The 14,920-nt window shown below is 37.2% G+C and overlaps 1 protein-coding gene across 1 annotated transcript in view; it reads right to left on the reverse strand.

Moving 5' to 3' along the window:
- Positions 1-3,670: 3,670 nt before the first annotated feature.
- The window catches only part of TRPM1 (transient receptor potential cation channel subfamily M member 1), a gene marked incomplete at both ends in the record, with an annotated part of 56,097 nt that continues 44,847 nt past the window's right edge, over positions 3,671-14,920 (reverse strand). Inside the window, 7 exons of the mRNA XM_079541124.1 lie at positions 3,671-4,949; positions 6,818-6,950; positions 8,093-8,292; positions 10,425-10,569; positions 11,967-11,987; positions 13,635-13,827; positions 14,188-14,439. Of these exons, the coding sequence (XP_079397250.1) occupies positions 3,671-4,949; positions 6,818-6,950; positions 8,093-8,292; positions 10,425-10,569; positions 11,967-11,987; positions 13,635-13,827; positions 14,188-14,439 (2,223 nt within the window). The remainder of the gene's footprint in view (positions 4,950-6,817; positions 6,951-8,092; positions 8,293-10,424; positions 10,570-11,966; positions 11,988-13,634; positions 13,828-14,187; positions 14,440-14,920) is intronic.

Below are 14,920 nucleotides of genomic sequence, written 5' to 3' on the forward strand. Positions count from 1 at the left end.
GTATGACTTTTACCTTACTGATACATTCTTTTCTCTCCTTTCATCTCTCCTCTCCTTTATTCTTGCTTCTCCTTTTCCCCCATAACAACTAGATCTAGACTAATAACAATTAATACATCAGACTGTTAAAATTCCCATTACACTAACAATAATTTCATGATTTTGCATATAAGGAATGCCTTCTTTTTGCTTATCACGTGTTTTGGAGTATAACATGAATCCAATTAGCAGTGTGCAGAAGTCATAAGCTGACAATGATGTTACCAGATAGAACCCCAGCAATGTGTCCAGGTACCTCTGCCATGACAAATGTTCAGCAGCAACTTTGTGAATTTACTGTCCAGAGCACCCATTACAGATCCTGTGGATCTTGCACATCTAATGAAACAGTTCTTTCGACATCCTTACTGTCTTGTTTTCAGACAAGGCCTCACAGATACTTAAAAAAAAACAACATAGGAAAGACAAACATACATCTCACCAAGCCTAGAACATAGGAAAGGGTCCAAAGAAGCCATCTGGAGAGACCACGTTAGGGAGAATCCAACGGTTCTTTGAATTCATTACTAAATGATATGGCAAATTGACTCTTTTGGTTCTCTGGTATCTAAATCCAGCATTTCAAACGGAAAGGGTGACTTTGCAGTAGGATAGGGCTTGCAAGGCCAAGTCAAAATATTCCCAGAGTGATGCAATGCAAAATGAAATAATTAGAATCAGGTGGTATAGTTAAGAACCTGCCTACATTGCTATTAGTTAATGTGTTTGAAAATTTGCTTTCAGGGAAGAGGGATACGTCAGTACTGCAAGATACTGCACAGTGAATTCACTTAAATTACCTCAGTGACACAGACACAGAATGCACCCTCTTTGAGCTTGACCTGGTTCAGTTTAGGTTAATTACATAATAATCATTAAAAAAATATATATACATAAGTAAAATTCATTATGACACCACTGTGGAGTCATCCTTAGTAGTGGGAGGGATTTGTCTTCTTAAAAGGCAGTGTTAAATGTGTCTCTTCAGAAATACAAATTCTGTGCTTGCAACCTTTCACAAAGTGTTCAAGAAAGGATGGGCAGGCAAAAGTGTTAACCATTATTCTGTTTAGTGTGCTCCAAATCTAGCATCAGCCTTGTGTGCACATATAGAGCCATATTTAAATCTGTCTGACATAACTCTGCCAACATCAATGTAGTCACTTCACATTTATTGGCAAGGAGGTTACCATTACAGTTCATGCAGTGCACCAGCACAGGAAACATCTGAGCCTGTATAGAGAATGTGATGGAAAATTACTGGCAAGTGGTAAAAAAGAAACTGAAAACATTCAGCCCATTTGCTGCATAAGAAGAAACAGTAAGTGTTTTTATATCCTTCAGTGGTCAGTTTGTGCATTGAATTAATTCCTTATCTTTCTAAGATGACTTCTTTATAAATGTTTTGTACAGGAGAAGAAAATAAATACAACGGTAAAATGTTGTTTGAAAACTACATGCCACTTAGAAACTTTGTAATGCAAATGCTAAAAAATGTCTGGTCAAACAAAGCATGATTTAATGCAGATTTTATAAACACAATGTAACAAAAGGCATGCAACACACTATTGCGGTCCACAATGCACTCTGCTTGTTTAGCAAAGTGCTGAATGGCTGCATCCCTTTGTGTTTGTTGATGAATTAGTTCCTGGTGAGCGTGCAGGCAGACAATAAAAAGGCATTGATAAATTGGAGGATATATTAACCATGCATACAAAATTGCTGTGTAGTTGCATAGAAAGGTAACACAAAAGTAAACATGGAAGTGAAACAATTTCAAATGTCATTCTGTTTATATAAAATGTCACATTCCCTAAACTTGAATAAAAAAAGAAGCCCTCATGAAAAACAAATGTCAACACTGTTCTGATAACAGTGAAACCAGTAAACATGCTCATAAGATCAAGCTGGCAAAGATGTATGGTAACAATGACTGACCTTTCCGAAATGTCCAGGCAGTCACTGTGATCAAGCAGCATGGTAGCAATACTTCAAAAGTCGTTATGGATGGAGTATGAAAACATAATGCAAATAATAAAAATCTGATGCCATCAATGCAGTTTTAAAGTCTTACATCAGTCTCTGTATTCCAGTGTGCTATAAGAAGCATTAGTATTGAAACGAACATAATGAGGAGCTGATGGGGGGGAAAAAGAAATTCTGTCTTTTCAAAATAGTGTATAAATGAGTGCTGTTACTGAGTTAAGTGTAAACTTTTGACCGGTGTTCTGTGAACAAGTAACACAGTTTTAACTTATTTTCTTTCTTTTTTGTTAAATGGTATGCTTTCCCTTCACAGACAGGGGCTGGATATTTAGGAAAACAGAATTCCTAAAACATAACAAAGAATGAGGCAAATGAAAAATCACACTACTAGGAAGGAAATTACCCAAACCTAGCATATGGAATGCTGCTGCTGAGTCAAGTGTTCTGGCTAATTGTAACTAGAGATGTGCATTTCCAGTCTTGGTTGCTGAGTGATGGAAAATACTTGCTCTGTAGAGAGGGCTTTTCCATTTGAAATTTCTTTTTGAAACTGACTCAAGGAAATACATGGAATTCCTCTTCTCATCTATAGAATTTATTTTTTTGTTCAGATTGACTCACAGAAACTCTTGTTCCTTGTGCATTGTCATAATGAAATTGCAGAATTAAAAATCAGTTTGTCAAGTAGATTTACTTCAAATGCAGATTGGCTGTGTTCTGATCTCACCCAATCAAAACACATTTCCTGTTTGTTTTTTTCTTTTGCAGGCAAAACAGTTTCCTTCTCTACATGGGATTCTGTTGTTACTGTTTATATAAAACACTAATGCAGACCTTGGATTCATATTATTAAAATCAATCTACACTTTAAATACTGAAAATCTCTCTACACGTTTTGAAACAACAATCACTGTTTTTCAACAGTTTAAGGCTGCCAGAATGCTCTGGGGCAGAGACAGATATGATCCTGAAAGCAGATTATGTCAGCCAAGTTCAAGGACAGGTCAAGAATATGTGTATGCATAGCATTCCAAGTCAGGTTTTTCCAAACATAACTGTATTTTTCCACTCAGAAGTATTCTATTGGGTAGAAGCTGCTGCGTTCTGCCTTTCTGAAAGTACTGCCCAAGAAGCATGCATGAAACAAGAAGTGAAATAGGACTACATAGTTATTCCACGCATTCAACAATTTTGTTTTGATATGAAAACATAATGGCCACAAAGAAACCAGCTGTGTGAGGATAAAAATGATGGCTGGTTAAAAATTAGTGCAGTTTAAGTAGTCTTCTGATAAAGAAGAAAAAATATTTTCTAATTTATTAAATGATTGTATTGTCCTTTCAAGAGCTTTTATGAAGACTCTATCAGTAAATGAGTTTACAAGGGAAGTGGAACAAAGAAAGATCAATACTGTCAGCATCTGCAGAGCAGCCTGCTTTTATATCTGCCCCTGAGCGAGTATCTCCCTTTCACTTGACCTGGCAAGGATGTATTTAAGAGCAGAACATGTACCTAATAAGTTTAAAATGAAGAGAAACAAATGTATGCAACATTATTCTGTATAAATTAGTTAAAAAATCCTTCTTTTTTTCAATTAGCCGCACTACTTTTTTGATGGTCAATCAAACAGGGGCCATAAGCCATTTCAACACTCAGTTTCTGTGGACGCATTTTCTTGCCTAGCTTTCTGTTCTTCTGTTGCACTGCCAAATGCTACTACTAAGTTAGTTACACTAGTGGCATGTCCTGGTCTGTTTAATTTGTCCTTTATAGACTTGGCTTTCCGAGAATGGCTGTGCAAACTCTTTGATCGTACTGATGGGAACCCAGAAGTCCTTTCTGGCTTTACTGATAACAAGTTCTCTGTCTGAGTTTTGACAGCAGCAGGCATAGAGGCGTAAGAGGCACTAATACCTGCTTCACCAACATCACTGTCATCATCTGTGTCCATTTGTAATTGTTTCTGTTCTGCTTGCCTCTCTGCTTCAGAGATAATACCCGGGTATTCCGGAGGACGTTCTTGAGAAAGTTGCTGCTCAACTTCGTATTTCCACTCTGTAGCCCACTGCTCAATTGTTGAAGGGCACACCTGATCCATGATGGTACTATATTCTGTTGTCCAGTTGTTCACCCCTCCAACCAGCTTCCCACCCTGTGCAAATATAAAGCTCCTTGACTTCATCATAGTAGTTTGACAAGCACTGAATGTTTCAGGAGGAAAATAGCGCATTGCTTTAGATTTGTCCAACGGATAAGAGATGGTTGCCTCTAACTTGGTACGTTCTACTTTCAGCTGAGTGTTCTGAAAATCTGATCTTGGTACCGATTGTCTGTTCATAACAACATCCATCTGGTTTAAACTTTGAGGAGCCATTTCATCCTTCTTGAAAATTCCTTGGTTTTCATCCCCTAAACCACCTGAGCCAGAATGGGGACTGGAAATATTCTGTGCAATGTCTAATGCAGATCTACTGCAATCTGCTGGGGTCACTGCATTAGCACTAGAGGTATAATGGAGACTGGTATGGTGCTCTGGAACCAGCATCCTTGGGTCTGCTCCATCTTCTTTTGTACCAACAGATTGAGCTTTTTTACGTGATCCTATGGCTGGTGACATTGGAGCTGTGCTGTCATCATATGCTAACTCATCGCCACCAACATGATATCTGTACATGCTGTAGCCATCCGAGCTGTTGACACTGCTTTGCCTTAGGAGATACGCAGCATCACATTCAGATGAAGCCCGTGAACGTGTATACGTTAGCTCAGATTTGTCAACACCTGCCAGCTTCTCAAGAGCATTCACCATCCGACCAGATAGTTCTTCTAACTGAGAGAGTCGAAGGTCAACTGTTTGAAGAGAAGCTTTCATGAAATGTTCTCTTTCATTCACTTCTTCTAGCCTCATTGACATATTTTCAACTCTGTTGGATATAAAAGAGGAAGCATAAAACACACAGTGGGGTGGTGCAGTAACCCATTATAGACACCAGCTACTGATTTCTTCTTATGGCAGAAATCTGTGCTATGTATAACTCATTACTTGTTCCTGTTTGTAGCACAGTGCTTGTGCATTTACTTTTTACCTGTGCTTTCCTCACACTATATTGGAGGGCTATTGGAGGGCACTTTGCCTTTATTTACATGCCAGGACAGTACAAGAGTTGCAGCCCTTTGTTAGAGCCTACTATTAAATTCCTCTCTGAGTGTGCCACCTGCTTCACATTCAGTTATCCTCTTTCACTGTAAAGCACCAATTAATAATACGGAAAATACTTCTAAAGGCATGTTCACAGGATGACTTAAAATAGCATCAAGGCATGTTGTAAAACAGGTTTTGTGGCTGTATGAAGAGAACACACGCTACTGTTTACAGAATTACTTTATGTCTTGAAATACCTTCCAATTAAGGATCAGAGCAAAGGGGAGCAGAATTTATTTTCTTTTCCTTTATTTATTTTATCATTTAGTTCGTAATGGACTTGATGGTACTAGAAGAATGCATATAAAAGCCAGGCATTAGGATGTGACTTAGAGAACATACAGTACTAAATCAACTGTGGAAATTAAATTAACATTCTTTCGCTCTCGCACACAAAAGATGATGAAGCATTTGGAGCAAGAAGCCATGAGAATTATGCAAATCTGGTTTGTGGCTACAAGATCATAGTGAATCAGTGAGGCTTACCAACCTTGCTTTATTCTCTCATACAATACCTAGGATTTTGACAAATTACCATAGATAGTGTAATAGAAATGAGTTGATGACACATAGCAGATTTCATTTACTTCTCTGTTCTCAAACTCCACATATAATATTGCAAGATGTTTACTGCTTCCCTTCAACAGACAGATATTTATCTGTTAGGGAATTGAATGGCTTATGGAACAACCTCATTAGAAATGTTGAAAGGAAGTGAGATACATACATAGAGAGTGGTTCATAATTAAAGAAGAATACTGCAAGGAAGATTAAGGCAAAAATGTTTAAACTATCTACCATTTCCATTATAGGTATAGGAGAATTATAGGAGAATTATTCATCATTTCAAGGAGGTGATAAGAGACCTCATCCCCTGAGTTACTCAGAGCTACTACCAGAATAGGCAGAGCCTTTGGGAACAGGTCTGCCAAATGATATGACACAAAGGTGCTGCTGCCATTGTAACTATTTGATTTCACATCAATATGCAAACATTACCTAGTCCTCAGAATAGGATTATCCTTCATTATTTGCACTTGACTATTCCCTGTCTTTTAGATGAGGAAGTCCACACAGAAAAGCTCAATGCCTTGTTCAAATCTTCTAAGAGACTATCTGGCAGAGGATCAAATTTGGCTGTTCTGAATGCTGGAATGTAGTTTGAATCATAGGTATCAGTGAAGAACTCCCAGTACTTTTGTTATTAAGCTCCACCATGTTTATTACAATTGAATGAGCTGCTGGAATCTGAACATGTACTGTTTTGCTCAAGCAGATAAACAGCATAACTGTGATCTTAGCTGGGTGAGAGGGAAAAAATAACTCTGAACAAAAATGTTCTTACACCGAAGATACCCGAACCAGCAGCCTTAGTGGTATGCCATCAGGAGCAACAAAAAGCTTGATTTTGTGAGAGATGCATCTGCACTGACATTTACCTGGGATTAAGATTCTGAAATAGTGGTGGTTTTCTTAAAGGTCTGAAGCCATTTGCACTTTAGGTGAACTTTGCTTATAATGAGGGACAAAAAAGCAATATATTGTTCCAGACATGGTCGGGTTTTTTGTTTGTTTGTTTTAAATAGGTACCTTTCAGAGGTAACTCTGATGCGTTCATCATTAGATGATTGCTGCTCATCCTCTTTTTCCTGAAAGTATTCTTCTACACACTGCTCTTCAAACTCGTACAGCTTTTTTAGCTCTTCATCATTTAGAAATAACTCTGTGAAACAGAAGAAAAAAATACTAATTTTCTTTTCCTGAAAATCTGTCAGTCAATTTAAATCCAATGTAGTGGGCTATTTCAGACAGATGGATACTGCAGGTTCCACTCCTGCACTAACTGAATAGATGATTTTGTAGATATGAAATGAGTACTTAGCCAAAATGGCCATGGCTCTGAAAGCAGTGTGATGCATTGTGACTATAATCTTCTTCTATGACCATCCACAGTATGCTATATTTTCTCACAGACCTTTGAACTGTTTAATAGTAGTGCTACATTTTGAACAAACTGAGCAGATTTTACTGGGTAAGACAATCTTTGCCAGCTTGATTGTTCCTTAATTCAAATATTGCTCATAAAGCATGCCAGTTACAGACAAAAGATAATCCGATGTAACAGTTTCCCAGACATTCTTTGGATAAGACATTCAAAAAGTTAAAATTGAGTAAAGAAAATCCAAGGGAAACATAAGCTCTTAGGAACATTTTATCCTTGTCTTGGATTAGTCTCTTTTTATTTGTAGGAACTGTTATATTTACATTTCTTTCCTCAGTTTTTTTTCCCTTTTTTAAAACCAAAAGCATATTGTGCAAACATATAATTAATTACAAGGCGTATTTCCTGTGAAATGCAGAATTATAGGAGTAATTGTGAGCATCTGATTATCTCAGTGAGGTACATAATGAAAAAACAATAATTGCAGAGAATGTTCGCAGTAGAATGCTCACATCCTCACAGTTCTGTGAAATGACAGATAAGTCTGTAATATGGAGAAATGAAAGTGGTGCTACAAAGATTGCTCACAATCACAAGGTTGAATGTATAGATGACATTTGAAACTGTGGCCTTTTCTTTTCAGGTTCCTATTTGCCTCCTACGGTGTATGAACTTTACAAGCACTTGTTGAAAATGGATTAAGTGGATGCCATGTCATTATTGAAAAGAAAGTGTTCATTAGCAGCACAGCATCACATACACCTAAGGAAGAGGTCAATAGCTGTTATAAAATTTGTCCCATGCTTCCTCTGCAAATACATCAGACCATAAACGTGAAGGAAATTAATACTTGTCATTGGAATAGCTACTCCTTTCTGCTATCATGTGCAAAAAGCTCTATTCAGAGACGATTCACTGCATACTCAGCCCCCTGTCACGCTCATCCTGGTCTCCTTCACGCTTCTTGCAGCGACAGCAGACTCGCTTGATGATTATGTAGAGGTGGCTGAAGATAATCATTGGTGGTGGGAGGACAGGTCTGTCATGGAATGTCATGATCAGCTGGTACCGCTGGAACTTCCAGACTTGGTTGGATATTGATTTTACTTCAAAGAAGGTATTGCTGAAAGAGAACAGGTGTCATTTCCATTAGGCCTCCAAGTTTACTTAACATTTAACAAGAAGTACATTGAAAAAAGAAGAAACTAAATAGCAAAATGAGGCCACACAACTTGCTTGGTTCAGCTCTTCGTTGAGGCAGCTGAACTTGCTGAAGATTAAGCTAAACTCATTATTTTACTGCTCCTTTTGAAGGCAGCATAGCAGGTGCTCTGCGTCCCTTATGCACCACCCAAAAGAGTCCTCGTCATTTTCTTCTACCATATAAAGCATTTTAGCTGTCAGTTAAGACAAACGTGCACAATTTATGAGTCAGCTAACTAGCATTTTGGAGCTTGGTTATAAAGTACTTCTATTAATATATACTCATATTTGATATCATACAAAGTATTAAATCCATGAAAGATATTTTCCACTCTAAACCCAGAAGAGTCACATCTTTTTCTTTTAACATGTTAATCAGCTTGACCTATACAAAACACTTCTCAAGTTTTTAAACAAAATGCCCTAAATTTAAACTTTGTTCATTTAGACTTCTAATTTGAAAATATTGCATATTCTTTTAAAAGGAGTTGTTTGTGGGAGTTACAGTTTCATCATTTCTACATCAGAATGAGTTTTACTATAAAGACAACCTATTAGCAATTCAGTGAATAGGAAGGAATAGAGAACTGCATCCAATCCAGAGACAACAATATTCAATGTTACAAAATGCAAACTAAGAAAATTTGGAAGTTCTGTCTTAGATGATGTTTTTCAAGCTATTTTAAAATATGCTAGGACAGTTCTCTTCTATGATGATACTGACACTTCCTCTTCTTTTCTTTTCTATTTCTTTTCTAACTTTCTGTGCTTTGGAATATTCACAAAACCAGACATGACATTTCTTCAAAAATGGAGAATTCTTGATTGCACAAAGCACTCCATTTCTTTTGGCTAAGAATATGAGATTACTTACACTGATAAATGACAATCTGACTTCATTCTGTGTCTCCTGCACAGCAAGAATTCCCCAGCTACAACTCGCCCCCCTGCAACTGTGCTAGGATAGCAGGAGTTAACAGTATGACCTACTTCTCAAACTGCTGATTCCTTCCTCTCTTCAGCCAATAATAGTTACCATTGTAAGATGCTTCCCCTTCCCCCTAGCAATGTGACTGGCATTTGGGTACTTTAAAATTCATGACCTTTTAAGCTAAATACATCAAATGAAAGACAGGCTTTGTGAGCTGTAGCTTTCTGGGCACAAAATGAACTATTTTTGTGGTTGTGATGCCCATTACCTATGCCAGCAAGCCCTGCAACGCTGCATATTTATGGGAATCAAAATGGAATCACCTGCTTTTCTCAATAGGTGTTTTGGGAAAATTTTACTAGCAAAGAGATGTATTAATTTTTCCTATTTGTATTTTCCAGTACCTAGGTCATTATAGGAAATGCATGTGGCATAACTGTTGCATTTAACTGTTGGCAGAAAGTACAAGCAGTAGAAATGCATTTAGGTTTACTCCAGAAAATTCTAAGCATGGATTTATGGAATGATGTTATGAATTTGCACAGTTGCACGTTGGTTGCACTGCCATAAATGCAGCCACAGATTTTGGTAAAATGTACCTATCTTTTCTCTTGGTTCCAGGTAATATACACTCCTTTCCTGGGAGATATAGGAACTCTGCAAGGCTTTCATTTCTTTTTCTCTAAATTAGAAGCAAAGTAAGAAGAAAAAAAAAGGAAAAGAAGCAGATGATGCATGGATGCAGCGGAAATGTCTCTTATTTTTTATGTTCAGATTTTCATTCTGCAGATCTACGGTAGAATCGTGTTTGCCAGTGGTTGCAAGAATTCTATCACATATATAGGTTTAGTGGATTCAGTTTCATCTTTACAAAACAATCTTGAAGCCTGTCAGTAACCATTAGACCCTAATTGTAAGTACTCATTCTCTCATCCACATCACTGCAAATCTATACCAAATTTTCTTCTGCTCTTTCAGAGTGTATAGACCATTCCAAAATATTTACTAGTCATGTTCATAGAGAAATTTTGAGTGTGAATGCAAAGTATTGCAAAATTAGTTGATAGACTCTCATCGAAACTTTATCTTGACAATAAGAAATTAGTGCATGATTTACATACTTGAAGACTGCAATCAGCAGGTTTACCAGCAGAATATTTGCTACCAAGAGGTAACAAGCCATAATAGCGGGAGTGAGCCAGGCCCCTGGTATGCATGGAGGGAGACGTTTACCATCCTCATCGTAAAGATTGTCTCCACAAGGAGCTGAAGAAAAGAGAGGAAAGGTATTTACATTTCCTGACACTTGAGAACAGACTCACTTACTGATGACGCACATGTAAAGTCTACCAAACCAAATAAATTTTGTCAGTTTATTTCCACTGAAGAGTATGTATAATTTCTAGTCCAAATTCTGCTTCTAATAACACCATGCAAAAATAATTTCACGTAATAGTGAATGGTTACATGGCTTGAGACTTAGTGCACAATGTATCTTCCTCTTCAAATTGACAAGGCTTTTTTTTTTCCATAGTGACATTGTAGGACAAGATCTTGATGTGCACATGTATAATTTCATACCAGCATTTTAAAAACATCTCCGACTAAACTTGCGTGCGTATCTTTTCAAATGCATAAATGGATTTATTTTGTGGTTCAAGATTGCTGAATGTGTATCAGGCCTTCATCAGAGCTCTGAGTGTTTAAGTAGGCCCTAACTACCCTAAACAGCTTCTCCTGAGGTCTACACCTACACGCCATACACATATCTAACCTTGCCCAAGCTGCATCAGGTGTGCAGGTATCAGATTTTTCTCATGGATGGACTTTGGACCTATACTTGTCTCCTGGATAAAACCTTTTGTTTCAGCCCTGTCTTCTCTCACTGCAACCTGAACTCCCTACCTAGGCCCTGGATTATTACTTGCCTCGTCTTGTTAGCAATTAGCAGCAGCCATCTCTGAGAGACCGGGTCGCCCTGGGTCTGGCATTGCTCACCCTGGGTCCCTGCTCTCTCTTACCTTAGGGCCAGCCCTGCTCCTGTTGCTTCCTGGCAGATCAGAGCTGCAAATCTGCCCTGAATACCGAGTACTGCTACACAGACAGAAATTGTTTATGATTAAAAAAACCTTTATTTTTTCACTTGAAAAAAGTCATGAAGTTGTATGCAGTTATTAACTTGTTCTTGAGTAGAAAACCTCAGTTTCTCATCTTTTTATGCCCACTTTCTTTATTATTCACAATCATAATTTTATCTTAAGAAGTGTATTAAAGGGAAGTCAAATGAATCATAATGTTACTCATGTGGACCAATGAAAGTAATGCTAAAAAGCCACCAATACAATACCTGGATAATCGGAAGGAATTATTTATAACATGACAATCATGCATGATAATTTTTAAAAATGATTACCTTACTGGCAATCCACTAGAAACAAATCATAGCAATCACATAAGCTTGACTAAAACTTTTGATGTGCAACATGTATTACAACAGTTTTCCCCTTCTTTTCAGATGAAACTATTTTGGTAGCAAAACAACTCACACATGAATATCAGATGAACCCTATAATTAAAATGTCTAGTGAAGATCTAGCATCTAGTGAAAAGATTAATGAACACATTCAGCTAAATGAGATAATCAGCTCCCCAGATAGACTTACGATTGATTTCCATGGCATAGACTGAATTGCAGCATTCCAATGGAAGAAATGAAAAAGGAAGCAAGGAGAGAAAGAAAACAATAGAATAATATAGGGGGAAAAAAAAAAAAGAAAAAAAAAAACAACAAAGAAGATGATTGAAAATATAGTTTTGCTGCCAAGAAAGTATAAAAAACTCAAATGTCAAAACAGTAGAGACATATATTTAGAAAGAATGTCTATGTTAAAACTGCATGTATATTGTAATTTCCTTTTCATTTTGTGTTCCCCAAATGTTACACATGGCAGCAAATTCATGACATTAAAATAAACCACAAAATGCTGATGGCAGATGATCATTTAAACACACAAAATATTTCAGGCAACTAAACAAAATTGATAGTTACCACAAACACAAAACAACTCAAAGTTACCACATGAAATCATTGTTTCAGCTACTAAGGAAACATTTCTCACTTTTATTATTATTATTGTTATTTTAAGGACCATCTTAGCTTTGAGTTCATTAGCTGTTTCTGTTGAATAGCTAAGTTTCCATTAATAGTCATGAAACTGATGTCATTACAGTACAATATCGCTAAAGCTCATTTAGATGGCAATATAGATACTTGCTCCCCAGCCCCTAAACAGTGACTGTAAAAAGAATCACAGCATTCGAAGACACTCAACTCAGAATATGTTGCTGTTGAATAACACTAACTTGTTGATCATGGACATCTTCTGAATGGAGTGAATCAGACTGAAGGCAGCATTAGGAAAAGCATTACCAGCAAGTGGAGGGAGGTGGTTAGTCCCCTCTGTCTACCTTGGTGAAACCACATTCATACTAGCATATGGACATTACAAAGAATGTAGAGAATATCCTGTGTACACTGTTCAGAATATAAGCAGCTCATTGAAACAGTGCTGGAATAGCAGCTTGTATGTTTCAGATAAAGTGCAAGGTGCATTATGCACACTAAAGAAGGCCACCTGCATGTCTGAGTGTACAAATTTCAAACACTAACACAAAACTATCAGTAACATGACAGTGGCAGTGTCCATCTCTTCAAAAACAGACCTTTTTTTTCTTTTTAAACTGTGCAGCTTTTGTACATAAAATGCTATTTCCACAGCTGAAGCTAATCAAGCTGATTATTTATTTATTTATTTATTCTCTTCCACAGAGAAACGTGATTGATTTGTGAAACTGAAACATTTCTGGAAAAATTGGTACATGTACCCATGCTAATATAATTGTGGACTCTCATTGCTTGTGCTACCAGTTGGAGTTGAAAAACCATGTTACCTATTTATCATATCTGTTTTTGGCTCCTGTGCAAGGTATTCATTTTTTTTCATTTTAGGTGGGAAATGTTTCTTAGTGAAATATTAGTTCAAGAGAAAGTTTAAGAAAGATCTCTGCTTATTTCTGCAAGTAAACAGAACATTTAATACTGTTGCCCACCAGATAGGCAAATATTCCAGACTATATCACATTCAGTGTGAACTGAACTGGAATTTTTGGTTAGAGGCAGGACATGCATGTGGGAAATAAAAAATTCATTAGTCTCTGGAGTCTGTCACAAGAAAACCCTCAGATGGACAAAAACACTCTAATTCCAAATTAAAAGCAAACATTAATTTGGGTCTGATCATCTGCCTCATAAACAGGAAACAGAATCTTACTATGAATTCTACTCTTACGGTCTATCTGGTCTGCGAACACCTCTCCATAGATCATCCAGTAGGGCATATAGAAGATGTTCCGAGCTAGTCTCCAAGAAGGCTCCTCATCTGGGTGCAGGATTGCTTGGCGTGCTACTCCAAAACTCATCAGAACCACAAGCATGATGACCACAAAGTAGAGCATGTCAATCATCTGCACAAAGAGACCATACAGATGTTCCTATCATCACCAGTCAGTACAGTGACATCAATGTATCTGTTTGCCAAAGTGCTGTAAAATGAGCAAGAAAAGTATCACACATTTTCCTGGATAATTTTCCTGATGTTGATCTTCAAATTTAACTACTGCTCATGAGATAAAAATACATAAAAAGGCAAAAAGAAGTCATTTAAAGAAATAAAGGTTCTGTATTTTTATAAAAGACTTAACATGGTAAAAAAAAAATTGTTATCCCTATTCTCTTTTCTATCAAGTGCACTTTGCTCTGCTTTCAGCACAGAGTTTTTCTGTGGTGATAAGGAGGTGGCAGTCTTTGCTGTATAATTTACTAACCATCTTTCCAATCATCATGACGTAAGGTCCCAGATATTTGTTCACACCGAAGATATCTAGTACTCTAATGTACCAGAAAATTATATCTACACAGTAAATTACTCTTCCATAACCCATGTAAGGCTGGTTCTGTAGGCGAAGAACTGCTCCTATCATAAATACTGAAATAGCCACCAGATCAGTAATATTCCAGTATTCCTGGAGCCAAACTTTCACTTTTTGACTCAGCTTTCCAGGCTCTGACATGAGAATCTGAAATAAAAATTAAGAAAGACATAATGAAGAAAAATGTGAAATAACATTTCTGAAGTCATTAAAAAAAAAAAAAAAAAAAAATCAATCAATCTTGTCACGTTCTTCTCTGTCATTAGAGACCACCCCTATTTGAAGCAAAATTTGCCTTATTCTGAAGAGAATCCTCCAGAGGGCTACAAAGACAACTAGAGGTGTGGAGGATCTCCCTTATGAGGAAAGGCTGAGATATCTGGAACTGTTTATGCCAGAGAAGAGAAGACAGAGAAGATCTTATCAACACTTAAATATCTAAAGGGCAGGAGACAAGTGCATTGGGCCAGACCATTTTCAGTGGTGCCCAGAAAGAGAAGGGGCAATGGGCACAAACTGGAACACAAGAAGTTCCATTTGAACATGAGAAAAAGTCTTTAATTTGGGGGTTACAGAGCACTGGAAAAAGCTGCCCAGAGAGGTGGTGAAGTCTCCTCTGGAGATATTC

The sequence above is a fragment of the Tetrao urogallus genome, assembly GCF_951394365.1.
Source record: "Tetrao urogallus genome assembly, chromosome: 11".
NCBI classification, from domain to species: domain Eukaryota; kingdom Metazoa; phylum Chordata; class Aves; order Galliformes; family Phasianidae; genus Tetrao; species Tetrao urogallus.